This window comes from Melospiza georgiana, chromosome 6, assembly GCF_028018845.1.
Source record: "Melospiza georgiana isolate bMelGeo1 chromosome 6, bMelGeo1.pri, whole genome shotgun sequence".
NCBI classification, from domain to species: Eukaryota; Metazoa; Chordata; class Aves; order Passeriformes; family Passerellidae; genus Melospiza; species Melospiza georgiana.
The window spans coordinates 1253605-1269619 of NC_080435.1; the positions used below are offsets into that span (position 1 = coordinate 1253605).

General features: G+C 45.3%; 3 protein-coding genes across 3 annotated transcripts in view; 1 reads left to right on the plus strand and 2 right to left on the minus strand.

Annotated features, from left to right (window-relative positions):
* ARG2 (arginase 2) overlaps positions 1-7028 on the minus strand; it is a 19930-nt gene extending 12902 nt beyond the window's left edge. Inside the window, exons 1-2 of the mRNA XM_058026222.1 lie at positions 6888-7028; positions 6713-6785 (exon numbers count right to left, since the gene is read on the minus strand). Of these exons, the coding sequence (XP_057882205.1) occupies positions 6713-6785; positions 6888-7028 (214 nt within the window). The remainder of the gene's footprint in view (positions 1-6712; positions 6786-6887) is intronic.
* A 2411-nt stretch (positions 7029-9439) lies between these two features.
* PIGH (phosphatidylinositol glycan anchor biosynthesis class H) lies at positions 9440-14918 on the plus strand. The gene is made up of 4 exons (XM_058025975.1): positions 9440-9619; positions 11387-11596; positions 12225-12308; positions 13858-14918. The coding sequence occupies exons 1-4, from the start codon at positions 9440-9442 to the stop codon at positions 13957-13959; spliced, it is 576 nt and encodes a 191-aa protein (XP_057881958.1). The 3' UTR covers positions 13960-14918.
* A 63-nt stretch (positions 14919-14981) lies between these two features.
* Positions 14982-16015, minus strand: part of PLEKHH1 (pleckstrin homology, MyTH4 and FERM domain containing H1) — a 51209-nt gene continuing 50175 nt past the window's right edge. Inside the window, exon 30 of the transcript XR_009114575.1 lies at positions 14982-15525. The gene's annotated coding sequence lies outside the window, so the exon portion shown is untranslated. The remainder of the gene's footprint in view (positions 15526-16015) is intronic.

Here is a 16015-nt window from a genome sequence, read left to right on the forward strand (position 1 = left end):
CAGTGCTTCATTCCCTGCTTTTCAGCAGGTGGTGTTATGATAGAAATTTCCACCTTTCATCCAAAACCAGTCCTCCATACCATATTCACATAAGCATACACCTGCCATAGGTCTCTTGGTCTTGTGAGTCCACAACAAGACACATGATTAAAATTTCAAATGAGAAAGCAGTAATAGATCATGTGTACTGTAAAGCAGATCAAAATCCAACTCATTACCTAATTTTCCCTCTGTCACCTCCCTTTGTGCATCCCTCCTAATAACTCCACTCCTCCAACAGAATTAATAGTAAAAAAATTAAACCAGAATGTAATCTAAATGTACTCCAATCCAAAGAGAATTATATAGGTGCAGAAATTCAGCCAAGTCATGTATTAAAACTAATTTTATAATATGAAAGTATCTAGGATAAAGGGAAACACTATAAATTAAAAAAAAATATAAAACCCCCAAGAGCTCTGTTCATTGGTCCTTCACCCTAGTCTCCCTTTATTTAAAGATCAGGAAGAAATAATTCAGGTTTTTCTGATCTTCACCAGCCTAGCTTTATTTATAAAGGTATTTAAACTAAGCTGACACACAGAACAGTTACAGTTAAAGCACCAAGTGACATTTACCCCAAATTCACAAAGATTCTTTCAAAGCCAATTCCATAGAGTGCAACCTCGAGTATGCACCAGCCAAATGGGAGACAAAAACAAACATCCAATTGATGGAGGGCTGACACAAAGCTTTTCATTCCAAAGCAGACTGTGTGCTCCATCAGCACGGGGAAGGCAATATCAGAACCAACTGACTGCAAGGACTGCTCTATTTTCAGCGTTGGCATTTTTCTCCTGGCTCCCAAGGCCACCTGTACTCATGCAAATATGGAAGGTACAGCACTCAAAAGGATGAACTGCAGCTGCTGAGCAGAGCTGAGCACACTGCCCAGGGGAGCTCAGCCTCCCCTGCTCGAGGCAGGACAGACAAGGAGCTCTGCTGGGAAGATGCAACTAAAAGCTGCCTTAGTGGGGGCCTCCCCAGAGCAGCTCTCCCCCAAAAGCCCAGCAGGTTTTTCCTCCTGCCTGCCAGCTCACCAGAGGCAGGTCTGGCTGCCTTCCCCCACAGAGGGGGGCAGCACCTGCCCTTGATGCATCCTGACAAGCAGCATCATTCCAAAGACTCGCTGCGAACGCAAGGTACAATCAGCCCCTCTGGCTGTGCTTTGATTTTTGACAAACCACTGGTCTTTGAAGGTAACCAAGCATGGCTAATCCACATTTGAGAGATAAACAAGAATAGCAGAGTCCCATGGATCTTTATCTCTGTATAAATAAAAAGAGGTAATTAAGTCTGGTTCCAGAAATAAGTTGCAGTACTACATAAGTATGTTGTACTGATATTATTAAACAGAACTGTTTGGGCATGCTTGTGTCTAAGGGAAAGGAAGGAGGAGAGGACTGCCATTTACCCATTTAGTTTCAGGGGAAAAGGAGGGGGAGAGGGTGTTCCTGGATTAAAGAAATGCATTCCTATTTCTGCTTTGTAGGGAAGAAGCTGTTAGTCTGACCTCTTTATGTTATATCCAAACTGATTTTTGGTCCTGAGGATGTTCCTAGCACATGCATACTTAGCTTTGACAGTACTAGCACCAGATGTGATCAGAAATAAAAACAGGTGAACAGTAGCATTTCTTACCTCAACAATGCAGAGATTCAACTAAATAACATGCTGCTTAAATGCAGCAGTTATTTAGAATTTTGCCTGTCTCCCACTTCATCAACAGCAGAAAACAACTCAAAAAAAAGCCAGATTTTTATGTTATCCGTACAACAAATTTAGTGTTTATTGGAATTCTAGAGATTAGAGATATTTGACTGGCTGTACTAATGTCTTTACAAGTTTAAACTACTGAGTTGTGAAAAGAAACAAGTGAGGTAAAAGCTAGTGCAAAACAAAGCTAGAATCCAAGAATCCATTCCTGACAGATCTTGTTTCTAACATGTAAATCCAATTTCAGTCCAAATACAGGGCAAGCAGAATGGTACAGTTTGTCAAATTCTTCAGGGATACAGGCAACTTTTTAAACACATTTACTGGATGGACTGACGAACATTATGTTCCCAACAATGCAGCTACAGCTCTTGCCAGTCCAAATCTGCTGAATCCCAGCACCTATACTTATTTATGCATAATTGGAGTACAACTAGAAAACTGTTTATCTTCCTTCTAAACTCTTTACTGAAGATGATTTAGGTGGACAAAAAAAAAAAAAGAGATATGTAGAAGCAGCTGCCTCATGATTTATTAAGAGTGCTACTAACCATATGAGCTGTCTTGGTGAAGGAGCAAAGTTGAATTGCTATTTCTGGCAGCAGATGTCAACTGGAGTCCAATGGTTTTGGGCAAAGCAGTAGTGTAACTCCAGAGACACGGGGATTAACAGCTCCACTCCTCTTTTAGAGGAGGTTACTCCTTTGTGAGTCACTACACTGACCTCATGAAGCCTACAACTGAAGAATGGTGATATGATGCTCATTCTCTCTGACACATGCAGCTCCCCTCTGTGTAAGCCACATGTCTCTGCAGTTCACCAACTTATCAAGCCAGCAACTCAGATCCAAACTTTGCTAATCAATCCTACACTAACCCAAATCCAAGCCTGACTATGGTCAGCAACCCAGCTGCATGCAGTTCTAAATAAAGACCAAAAAATTTTAATTCAGCAATCGACAACAGTCAACACACAAGAATGAATACTTGGGAAGAAATCTTACACTAAAGTTGTTCCCCTGCCAGCAGCAGCACAGATGCTCTAAGTCACCTCACAGGCTACAGTAAGAAACAGTAGCCTTCTATTAAGTATAAAACTGAGTATAAGTATTAAGTATAAAACTTTCTCTCCTCGAGTAAAAGGATTAGGCAAATCTCTGGATTGAAGTTTGGTGAGATTCTCTGCCTAATCTGCAGCAAACAGGAGAGGCCCAAGAAATTCTCACTTTAAAAAACTTCACAGTTTGCACCTTCAGCAGCTTATGTATCTGCCACCTATGTCCCCCACTCCTAGCCAAAAAAAGTCCAAAATCCACCACATGCTGCACCCATTTCTGTTTGCTGTTGGAGCAATACACAGACCTACATGCTTTACACCCTTTTCTCTCCCAGGCCAAGGAGCTGGGGGCCTCTGTTTTCACATGGCACTTTTACTTCTTTGGCAACATGTCCTTTAAGCTGATAATATTTTAGTTTCCCTTAGGAGAGGAAGCAAAGCCAAAAGACAAACATCTCCAAGGTGAATAAAAATCCCCACAGGCAGAGTAAATTATAATTTAATTTACTCCTGCTAGACTTGCACACCCACTGCTTTTGGCTTGGGACTCCTGCTACAGTAACTCTGAGTATCCCTTGAGCTAGCACCAACAGGTAACTGCGATCTCTCTGCTCCTGACAAGGGGAAAAAAGCCAAATTGGTGGCTCAGATTCATCCCTGACACTGGTACAGACTAGCAACAGCATCTGCCTCTGTGCTCCCTCCTCGGATTTCAGCCTAAGCATAAACAAGCAGTTCACAGGCAGTCATTGACTGAGGCAGCCAAGAAGTTACTGTACCATGTAAGTATGGCCACAGAATCTGTCAAGGGAGGGATTCCCCCCAAAAAATAGAAATTGGAATAGCAGCTCAGAACACTGCAATAGGACTATGAAAGAACAGAAATTAGGATAGGGTCAAAGGAACAATAAAATTCCACCACCACCACACCCCACAAATACACCAGACAGTGAAAGGAAAGTGGAAAACAATGGAAAAAATGGAAACAAAAGTTTAGTATTCTCACTCTTTCTGATGTGGCTGGAGCACTATCAACAGAAGTCACTAAATAAGGCAGAAAAACATGTGAAGAGCCATGTGGCTGCTTCTTATTCAAAGCAATAAACATAGTATATGCATCTTACTACCCAAATGCTGCCTTTTGGAGAACCCTCCAGAGCACCTTCATTTTATACAGGTTGAGTTGAACTTGAATTACAAATGGAAAATGAATAAATCAAAACTTAAAATAAACAAACTTTAACATTTCAGGCAAAGAGAAGAGTCTGATCACCAGAAATCTCTTCCACATGAAAGACAGTGAGGGCAATTTTCAGTTACTGTTAATGCAGAGGAACACTGCTTCTTTCCCCCATCTGTGCTTCTTTAGGTGGCCCAGAATGTAGCCTCACTCTTGTACTGGGAAGCATCATTCCACATTTCATACTTGGTGTCAAACTGGTAATGACAAGGAAAATCAAGTTCATAGCATTTTTTCATATCCAAGCAGGCAATGGGGGCACGTAACAAACACTTTCTATATGCACTCACATACACAGACCCTGTGGTCACAAATGCTTCAGAACTACCCAGAACAGATGAAGAAGCCCTGTGTCTTAGACAAATGATATTTATTTTTAAAGGAGAAGCCTAGTCTGCTGCAATACAGTTTGCCTGTTTCTGGAAAACAATCAAGAATCCCTCAAAATCATTAACTCCTATAATAAAACAGAAAAATAGACTGTCCAAATTAATAATTAGAATCATACCATGGCTCCATTCATACTGTGGTCTTCTTAAAAGTATGAGCAGAAAATTCACAGCGTTAGAAAGACAGAGAAAGCAGCTAAAGTTTTACTGCCAGTTCAGCATACCACAGGACTCCAAATAATGGCACTATTACAGCAGCACTGCAGCCAAAGCTATCCTGACATCCCAGAGAAGAAAAACAAGCAGCCCACATATAAAAACAATAATTTGTGACGTTTCCATGAACAACAAACGTGTACAGTACAAAAGGCTACATGGCAGCATCCTCCTCCATCCAGCACCCTCCCCTGAAGCAGATTGTCCTTGCACTGCAAATCACTGCTCTGGGCATGCTGGTGACTGTCATCGTTGTAGGATGGGCCCTCACAGCAGAACCTGTTCTCAAAAGGGCTGCAGAGATTTAGGCAGCAATAAAAAACATCACCTTAAAAAACAAACCAACCCCACCCCAGTGGAAGAACACACCAGCAATAGGAAACTGCAACTGCAGAAGGAAGAGCCTCTAAAAACTGTAAGGGAACAGCAAGAAGGTATCTCCATGTGCATAACTGATTGATGAGTAAACAACTCATAAGAAACTAAGCAGTGAAAGTATTTGTTTAAATTAGTTTACCTGGCTTCATTTCTACCCCCACAACATTTTGATGCTGGAATCCAGAAAGGGCTCGAATTTCCCTTTCCACCTTCTTCAAGCTCCTATTGAAGTGAGCTTGTGTCAGGCAAACGAGAGGGCTTCCTCTTCTAGTTTTAAATTTTGTTGGGTTTTGTGGGTTTGGAGTTTTCATCAAAAAATTCTTACAAAGCGGAAACATTAGCGCTGAACCACTTGAAAGAGAACTCCAAGCCTTACAGTATAAAATTCTGTCACTGATACAAAATAATCTGCTGCCTACAGGCTTATTTAGAAGAGCATCCTCCTTTCAAGCCTAGCAATTTGCAAATTTCAAACAAACTTTAGGCTCAGTAACTATTCCAGTACAAAGCTCTTTTAGATGCCCTCTGGCACATTTGCTGAGGTTATAGCGCTTGCTCACTAGAATTTGTGATTCAACACAATTAAGTATTGCCAACGACAGCAAGTATCTGTACTTTGCTCAAAACAAGTGAGAAAAAGAATATCTACTCATTTGGCTGCCAACTGGGACTTTTCAGCTTGTGAATCATAAGATATGCAGGATATGCCTACAGCGCTGCACAGAACAATTGTTTCTGTTTTGAAGAGTTCTTAAATTCAGAATAAAATTGCTAGAGGGTTACTAGGCAATTATCTCTCTATGCATCTAATCCCCACTGACACTAACCACCCAGGGAGCAGATGTTGGTTCTTTCTGTGGTCCATCCCTGCAATCCATCCTCATCACACTATTTTCAGTAACACTCTTTAGATTAAAGGTTCTCCAAGCCACAGTTAAGCTTTACAAGTTTCTATCCTTTGTGTCCTGTTTCCAGTAACCGTGGTACAGCTTTCTGCAGGTCTCAGCTTGCAGAAGTAATAGATGTGAGAAGCTGAATCACAATTAAGCGCATGGATTTGCTTGCACAAAAAGACCAGAAACAGCCAGTTCACAGGGTGGTATTTGCAAGCGTTTTCAAAGACTTCACACAAGACCTCATACATAAAACTGAGGACTTCTCCAGAAAATTCTGAATTTCATAACCTACAAGCATACAAATCTTTTAGGAACAACCTGGTACCAAACACAGAAGGGAATAAAGAAGAAAAGGCAAAGCGCACAGCGTGTGAAATGCCGAGGATCACAGTTACTTGTCGGGATGCCGTAGGCGCACACAGCGCTGCAAAGAGCCTCTCGCTTCCCCGGCTCAGCACGGGAGCAGCCCACGCTCCGTGCGCCGGTGCGGCGCTCGCTGAGCGTCCCGCTGTGGCGGGCAGCCGGGACCACCGGCCGCTCTTTGTTCCGGGACCCCCGCAGGGCCCCGTGCGGCTCCTCCCGTGCGGAATGCGGCGAGCCTGTCCCCGCCGGCCCCTCCGCACGGCTGCGGGCATCGCCGGTGCGCTCCGTGAGCGCGGGAGGCAGGAGCCGTCCGCGCCCGCCGCAGGGAGCGGCTGAGTCACGCTGCCCCGAGAGGCGAGGGGGCGATGCGGGCAGCCCCCAGCCCCGCCGCCACCCCCGCCCGCCGCGCAGTGCTCACCGAGCCCGGCCAGCCGCTCCACCAGCCCCGCGGCGCGGAGGGTAGCGGGGCCGTGGTCCACTCCTCCCCGTTTCTGCGAGACAAAGAGAAGGGAACGCGTCAGACAGCGCTGCCGGCAGCCAGGTGCGCAAGCCCCGCCGGGGAGCGGGAGCGGGGCGACCCCCGCGATGCCCACCTGGCCCCTGGAGAGCGGGGCTCCCAGCAGCGCCACGGAGTGCGCCCGGCGGCGCGGCGGGGGCGCGGTGAGGGGCCGGCTGAGGGGCCGGCTGAGGGGCCGTGCGCGGAGCAGGCGGGCGAGGGGCTCGCGCAGGGCCATGGCGGGGCGATGCTGCTGCTGCCGCGCGCCGCCCGCGCGCCGCTCTCTTCAGCGCTCCGCGCCGCCCCCCGCGCGCCGCCGCCCCGCCCCTCGCGCCCCCGCGCCCCCGGCCAACGGCAGCGCGCGCGCACGGAGGTGTGTCCCGCCCCCCCCCCAGCCCCCGCGCGCGGCCCCGCCCCGCTCCCCTCACGGCCGCCCGGGGTTTTTCCACTGCGGCCGCCCCGGGCCCCGCCGCACCCCCGCAGGCCGAGGGCAGCCGCCGTCGCACCCGCCCCGCCGGGACACAGCAGACGAGCAGCACCTCAGCCGGGCTCCCTGGCTGGCCACAGCGAGCTCGGGAGCCTCCGTGCAGGCACGCTGCTCCCTGGCGTCGCTGGAGAAACGCGGGTGACGCTCATCACCTGATGGCCTTGATAAAGCACTGAAGGACCACCTGTCCGGCACATCGTGGCTTGAGACGATTCTCAGAGGTCTCCAGCTGTTCCTATTCGAGGCACATTTGAAGGATGATTAACAAATGAGTTAAAAACAAATTAAAGTCCCCATCTTTCCCTTCTGTGACAAGGCAAGATGACTCCCACTGTCGAATGTGCAGTCTTTCTGTACAAGCTTGAAAGACGAGCTTACAGTTCATGACATGACAGAGCACAAAAATGGTTAAACAGGGAGTTGCCAGTGACACACAAAAAAAATCCAAGCAGTTTTGCTTTTTCCTCTTAAGATTTCCAAGTTCTCCTCCCGTCTCTATGTCAGTAACTCCCCCATGCCTTGTGAATGTGAATTATTGTTAACACTCCTCCAGGAGCTCACGTTTCGTTCTGTCCTGTTTACTGACCTGGCTGTTCATAGTGCTTTTACCTCTTCTACCTCCTACTCTGATTTTTCTTTCCCTTTCTTCCTGTCCCCACCTCTGAAGCTGTCATACCAGCTGTCATAACTCATGTTTATTTACTTCAGTCATTCTCACCTGCCATTTCAAACCTTTCTTCCCTCTTTAAAAAGCCGGTTTTCAATTTATTGGGTTTTTGTCCTTTTTTACTTCATTGATGAACTTCTTTCATCTTTTTTTGTACTTCAGTATTTTCTTCTCCATTTCTGCAGTTCATTTCTGCTGTTACTTTTTTCCCCTTCAGCCGCATCCGTCCTCCTGGTCTCTTGTGTCATAGTGAGATCCTGGACGTACTGCACAAGACTGCCCACGGATGGCAGACATCAGCCACTCCTCCAGGCAAAGCCAAGACCTTGGTAGTGATTCTCTGATGCCCCTTGGTTTTTCATGTCACTTAAGACTCCTTTGCTGCCCCTGTGAGAACAAATTAACAGGTTTTTTATATATATAGTATCCACCCAAGAGATCTGACAATACCATGAATCAAGTAAATTGCTCACAGAAAGATGGCAACTGTGATTAAAGCTAACACTCAAAAACTGTGGTAGAAGGAAAAAAAATAGAAACACCAAAGAAATCAGGATGGCAGTTTGAAAGCCACAGAGCTGTAGTTTTGTGTTACTGCCACGTAAATCACATGAAATAATAACTGAAATGCCTTAAAGGGAACACAATACAAAGACTCATTAAGTCTTTATGCAAAGCCAAGTCTCCAATTTATTACGTATTTAGATGGCAAAGGACCAGAAAACTCTGCTTTAAACCTTGGGGAAAAAAATCCAAAGACTTTGTAGCTAAGTGTGGTACAGATGAGAAAATACATTTATGGAGTTGCAGATGGTAAGGACAAAGGGGGGAAAGACAACCTTCTTGAGGAGAGGAGGTTGCATGGAGAGCTCATAGAAACTTTCCAGTTTCTAAAGGGGGCCTTCTGGGAAGCCAGAGACTTTTCATCAGGAATTGTAGTGATAGGGCAAGGAGTAATGGAAAAAGGGGAAATTTAGGTTAGATATTAGAAATTTTTTCCTTTGTGTGTGCTGAGACACTGGACCAGGTTGCCCAAGGAGGTTGTGAATGCCCAACCCTGGCAGTGTTCAAAGCAAGGCTGGATAAGGCCTTGAGCAACTTGGTCCAGTGTGAGGTGTCCCTTTCCAAGGCGGGTGGTATAGAACTAGATTCTCTTAAAGGTTCATTCCAACCCGTTAACAGTCTGTGATTCCATTAAATCCTCCGTCTCTTCATCACGGCAAGAGACACGTGCAGCGCCACTAACCCGTGTGCCCTTTAAAACTCATACTCCATAAACAGAGGGAGCGAGCAATGAATTGTCAACATGTGCAAACCGCAGAAAGCGCTGATGTCATCGGGATTAAGGACGGACGCCGGGCGAGGTACAACAAGCGGGACAGCCCACGGGCAGCACCACCGTGCGGCTCGGAGCGGGCGAGCGGAGCCGAGGGCCGGCCGTGGGCTCAGGCTCCTCCCGCGGGAGGCCGGCCGGCGCGGGCCCCGCCTGCCCGGCATGGCGGAGGAGCGGCGCTTTCTCTCGGCCTCCGGGGTGCCGATCGCGCTGCGGCGCCGCCAGCACAGCGCGTCCTGCCGGGAGCTGGCGGTGCGCGGCCCCCGCCTGCAGCTGCGCTCGCTCAGCGCCGCCACCTCCGCCGTCTGGCTGGCGGCCTACGGGCTCTTCGCGCTCTGCGAGGTACCGGCCCCGCCGCGGCTCGGGCCCGGCCCGGCTCTCAGCCCGTGTCCGCTGTGGGGTCCCGCGGGCTGGGCAGCCTTGGCTAGCGGCGCCCGGGGCAGCGAGGGCGGCCGCGGCCCGTGGGAAGGCGCTCGGCGGCGCTGCGGGCATCCCCCGCGCCCCGGAGCCGATGGGGTGTGCTGGCAAAGGGAGAGCTGTGCCGGCCTCAGGGCCGCGGGCTGCCGCCTGCTCGCCCCGGGGTCTTCTCGGGTGCCTCTGGTGGTTTGTAGCCTCTTAGACAGATAGGGTGATTTATTGTCTGCGTGCTGAGTGATGCCTGGCACATACTTGTGAGTCCAAATAAAACGTGCTCGCTTGGAGAGATGAGTTGTGAGAATCTGAAATTAAGGAGGAATTGAAGAAGATGAATGATTTTTAATCCCCAAAAGGATTTTTTCTGAGCGACTCAGCACTGCACCATGAATGTCATCAGTTTTCACAGCTGAGGCAGAAAGATGTTTGCAGTACAGATTTAAAAATTTGCTGATATTTAAACTAATGCTTTTGGATTTATCAAAAACTGGACCCTGATCAGTTATGTTCAGACTGAATTCAGTAGCTTAACCAAACAAGCTGGTCACTGTGACCCATGCTTTGACAGTTGCACATCAGTTTTTTTCAGTAATCTCCTAAGAAATGAAGATAGAGATTGCATTATAAGTCAGTTGTCAGGAGTCAGACTGGAATAGATGGCTCATGTCTGAGTTTCATTTTTCATGAAAGCATACAGTGGGTTACCACCCACTGCCTTCCTGCTTGCCTTTACACACACTCCTGCAGCCTACATGCAAGTGACTGCAGTTCTTCCTTTTGCCAGGAAATCAGGTCTGAAAGTCTCTCTCTTTGTGGATTTCACTATTTGTACTTCAAGACTGTTATTTTCCCCTGTGATAGCCAACTTTTGGAGAAGTCCTGTATACTTCCTGAAGCCATGGCTTCTTTAGCTCACGTGGTGGTACAGGCTCAGCTTGAATGGTGGGGCTGTGCAGTTCTTTAGGAAGTGTCTGTTATAACTCTCATTAATGGGTAAGTGGCCTGGAGTTCTCTAAAACATGTACCAGAAACAGATGGTAGGTTTTGGACCTTTAGAATTTATTACCAGGTCTTCAGATGACTTACTGGGGACTATAGTGTCATCAGTTATATGTTAAAATGTAACAGCAGTCCCAGGACTGCAGCATGCAAAAGACATTGATCCTTAGAAAAAATACAGGATAAAGCTGATTTTCTTTGCATTGGTATTTAAGGCAAAAAGAGGCTGAGGTTTGAACAACTTTAGACTGGCAGTTCATAGTAAGAAAACCACCTGGTCAGTGTTTATCCTGAAGGAGGGTTCCTCCACTGTGAAAATCCACCCTTGATTCCTGTAAATATTTCACAACACTTTTTTGTCAGTGACATCATCTTTAGAATTTGGCATAATGCACTCTCATTGACACAAGTGGCTTGTTTGGATTGAGATTTCTGCATTGAACTTGGAAGGAAATAGAATTTTCTTGCGGTTTTTAGTTTCAGCTCCCAATTCTTTTAGTGCATACTGCAAAGACTGATTTAAACTTCGCTACATATATATCAGCCAGTCAGGTGAATAAAATTACTCTGCCTAAGTAAAAATGCTTTGCACCTGTAGCTTTAATATACAATTTACTGTGCAATTTGACTTTCTCTAAAGCTGTGTTAAAGTAATTGTAGTACCAGAGCTCTGCCTTTTCTTGGCTTGTGTTACAGAACAGCTTGGTGCTCTCCGCTGCCATCTTCATCACGCTGATCGGCCTGATCATCTACCTGCACTTTGTGAAGATTGACCAGGAGTCCCTGCTGGTCATCGGCTCACTCGGCATCCAGGTGACTTCAGCCTATGCCTCAGGGAAGGAGAGCACCACCTTCATTGAGATGGGGCAGGTGAAGGACGTGGTTATCAATGAAGCCATCCATATGGTAATCATACAAAGTCTGTCTTCTTGTGTCTGGGCACACTCACAGCCAGTGTATTTTCATGAGCATGATTTACCAGAGCAATTTAACACAGCACCATCCATAGATTTACTGGCATCAGGAGCTTTATTTCAGATTTTTCTCCTTATTCTGTCATCTCTCACCTTTAAAGGAGAACTCAAACGAAACAAATAACCTCAAAAAGCCAGATCCATCCCTTGGATAATGCCACTGGCATTGAGCTAGTGGGTTTAGTTCTTTCTGTTATGCTGTTCTTACAAATCCTTATGTCCAGCTCCATATGTAATCAGGATGGAGATGAGAAGCTATGACAACACAAACAATCGTTTTTCTTGTTGCTGGGGTTTTCTACAAAGCTCCTGTAGAAAAGCAGACCTTACCCTTCCAGCTAGGGTGTCTTCTTTTCAGGTTAAAAACTTAATAGAAAAAAATAGGCAAAATGATTTCTTTATTGAGTGAAAGCTATTGATAAAAATTTGTAGACTTGACTGTGACCTGGCAGGATTTGCCTTCAGCCCAGCGAGTTGAAACAGATCCTATTCCTGTGCTAACTCCAGGCAGTTTGATAGCATTTTTATACTCCAGTGACTTTTGTCTGTTTGTCTTGTAGCAAAAAGTTATCTACTACCTGTGTATCCTCCTCCAGGACCCTGAGGATCCTCAGGGAGTATCTGAGGTTGTGCCACTCTTTCAGGTGAGTTTGAATGGTGGAGGGATCCAGATGGTGGTCTCTGTGTGTGCATCAGTTGTCTAAGCATATTTTTTTTCCGTGACAGTTGCCTTTCTCTGGCTGGGCTGTCAGGGTGGGTGGCACTTAAAGTCTCACAGAACTACTTAATGGGGATGGGCTTTTTCATGTGCCCTCCATTCAAACAGCAGGGAGTTGTGTCAGTCTGAACCCAGCCAGGAGTTTGCATGAACTAAAAGTCTTTGGCTCCCACAGGGTGCTGAGGACTTGCAGAGCTTTCTGTGCAGTCCTGTGCTCAGTTACCACCCTAACTCTGGCAATGTGCTGCAGTTGATTTTTCCCTTAGCTCTGTGTACCAAAAGTTCTCATAAATCCTCCTTGGCATTGGAATGACTTCCTCTGCCTGCCCTGCTGACAAAGATCATGGTACAAGCAGTGACCAATTTGTTTAATGTATCATAACTTGTTTGTGTTGCCATTACCTCATCTCCCCTCTCTCTTCTCTCGCTAACGTGTTCTGACTGTTCATAATCCCATTTTTGGAATGGATTTGCTTTGTGTGTGTTCATGCCTAACACAACAGTGCCCTTATCCATGAGGGGTGGTAAGCAGCACAGAGGTACCTCACTTCTTAGACTGCTGAGCTGTAGAGCCCTCTCTGTCCTTAATTCACCTGCTGCTGGTGACTGTTTTGTAATCTGCCAACAGTTTGTGACTGGATACAGTCAGTCTGAATACTTAGGAGTATAAATAGTCTATTCCATTTACACTTTCTGCTAACTCAGTCCCACGATTGTAAAGATCTTTAGTAACAGTAATATAAATTAGATATTTAGTAACAGTAATATAAATTAGATATTTCACATATAAACAAGGGGAAAGTAGATTTGCTGGAAATCAACAACTACTAAATTCCAGATAGCTGTATTCAAGTACCTGATATTAGTTAGATATGTTGCTTTCCAGGTCTGCCTGGCATCTGTATTGCTGTATTGTTTCTCTTTCTTTTTTTTTTTTTTTTTTTTTTTTACCATTCAACTCTGACCAGTTTTGTTTTCATGGAAATACCTTAGCACTGGTAGAGTTGACTCCAGCAGCATAGGAGGTAGGGAACTCTTGCATTTTGAAATGCAGTGCCTGTCTGTAATTATTTTAACATGCAAGTTGGTATGTTAGTTTTGAAGGAGCAATGATTAGTACCTTTATTGTGTCTCCTTCACTGGGTTTCTCTAAGTTATGGCAGCCTCCAAAAATACAGTTTCCCATGTCACTCAGCCCAGGAGCCTCACTGCACTGATTTGACCTTTTGTTCTCTCAAGCAACTCTTGCAAGGAGGCATTTGATGGACTTTACACAGTAATGCTGTTGTGGGAGCTCAAAAGTTATAGGATCATAGGGACTGTGGGACCGTGAAACTTTAACTTCCTTGCTGGTTTTCAGCTGGTCCAGGTTAGAATTGCTGAAAAATCATTGTACTTTGACCACTGTTTGCTGTTTGGGTAAAATTAATTGGCGTTTCAGTTCAGAGCCTGATTCTCTGTTGTTTGACTTCTAGAGCTCCAAGCCACGACTGGACTGCTTGATAGAAGTGTACAAAAGTTGTCAAGAGATCCTGGAGCAGAGGAAGACAGCTCCACAATCAAGTGAAATAAAATAGCTGAAAAAAAGACAGCAAACTTTCAGCAGGACTCAGAGGGACACATGGAAAAGCAAGAAAAACTGCCCCATTAGCAGAACTTTTTAGGCTCAGACAGAAGAAGCTTTTTCTTGCCTCTCCAGAAAAGAATTATGGGGAAATAGGGCAAAGGGAGACAAGAAAATGCATCAATTTTTTACTGTTTCATGCATCTGAAAATTATGCTAAAATTAGAAAATAACCTTGGCTGGACTGCCATAAGTATGCATGTTTTGGTTTTTAGTTAACCCTTTGTTTGAAAATCACACTCTAAATACCAAAGCTCATGTGTGGGATCAGATAGTAACTTCCTGAAGACAGGAGAATTTCAGAAGGACAAAACCAGAAAATTAAACTGTTGCATTCAGTTATGTTTAATGGAATAAACATAAAAGAGATCTGAAGACTGACCTCTTCAGGGATCTGCTTGAAGGAGTCCCATGTGGTGGGGTCCCTAGAGGGAAGAGGGATCTGAGAAAGCCAATTGATAGTCAAGGATCATTTCTTCTGAGATCAAGAACAGTCCATCCCAGTGAGCAGGAAGTGAAGCAGAAATACCAGGAAGCCTGCATGGATGAGCAAGCTGTTCCTGGCAATGCCTGAACACAAAAGGGAAGTGTACAGAGGGTGGAATTAGGGACAGGTGATGTGGGAGGAATATAGCAACACTGTTTAAGATGCAGTTAGAAAAGCTAAAGCCCAGCTGGCAATGAATCAGTTGAAGGATGTCAAAGGCAACAAGAATGGTTTCAGTAAGTGCTTAACTGTCAAAAGGAGCACAGGGAAATGTGAACCCATTGCTGAATGGGGCAGGGCCTGTTGACATGGGACATGGAAGAGATGTGGCATTTAAAGGGCCACATGGGTTACTCTCAGAATATGAGGCACATGTGTTGTTGAAAATGATGGTAATGACAACTTGAATAAAGTTTTATTAATCTTTGCAGTAACTCAAGGTTGGGGAATTCTTCTTTGTTGACAAGCTAAAAGTTACTGTAACACTTACCTGGTATTTTTCTCTCTATATTCCACAACTCCTTAGTAATATTAATGAGGTGACTGAAGTGTCCAAAGCTAAACCCACAAGTTGGCAGGAGCCTGGATTCATGCTTATTTGCATACAATACTGTACCATGCTTGTCCACATAATCTGTAAATGAACACTTGGCACCATACCATCATGCAAGAAGGTAGAGATAGGGGGATTTGTGGGGTTTTTTCCACAGTCCTACAAAGTTTGAAAGACAGAGGTTAGTTAGCTCATGTCACAGAAGTATTCTCATTGTCCAAGTGAAAGGCAGCAGCTTGGGGATGTGCCACTGCCTTTTGTGTCAGAAGAGAAAAGATGGCTCAACAGAGTGGACAGATCACGGGCTCAAGGCTGTGCTGGGAGTGCTGACTGTGCTGTAAAAGTCCCATGAAGTCCTCAGAATGTGCACTGAAGAAATTACCAAGAAGCTGTGTCACAGCAAAAAGTCTGAAAGATAGCTTCTGCAATCTTTTGAAGGAGTAAGCATCCTGTGCCCATGGTGTAGTTGTCCACTAAAGCTAAGAGAAAATCAGCAGAGAGAAACAAGGAATCAGTCTAGGGCAGGTTTATACCTGCTATGGTTTGTGACTGGATACCAAACACAATCTATGTTCATTTTTGTTTACATCAAGAATATTTTAGCTTTTAAAATAGTTTATTTCATTCGGAGAATAATACACATTTAATTCATGGTTATTAATTCACGAGCTGCATTTTATTAAGACCAAACAGAAATCTCACAGTATCTTCCAGACAGCCTTTTACTTACACACAGCAGTTAGGAACACAAAGGCTTTTGTCATCTCATTCTATGCAGCATTAACAGTCATTGCCAAAAGCATTGATTAAAATAAAAAATTATTTTCTCTACCAAAGAATCATACAAAGTAGGTATCTACACAGGGTGGGGTGTTTGAAGACAGGTAAGCTATAAATAGGAGGGGTGTGTGCATCCATCAGAGTGGGGTGTCCCTGAAACACTCAAGTATTGGTGAATATTTTTAAGAA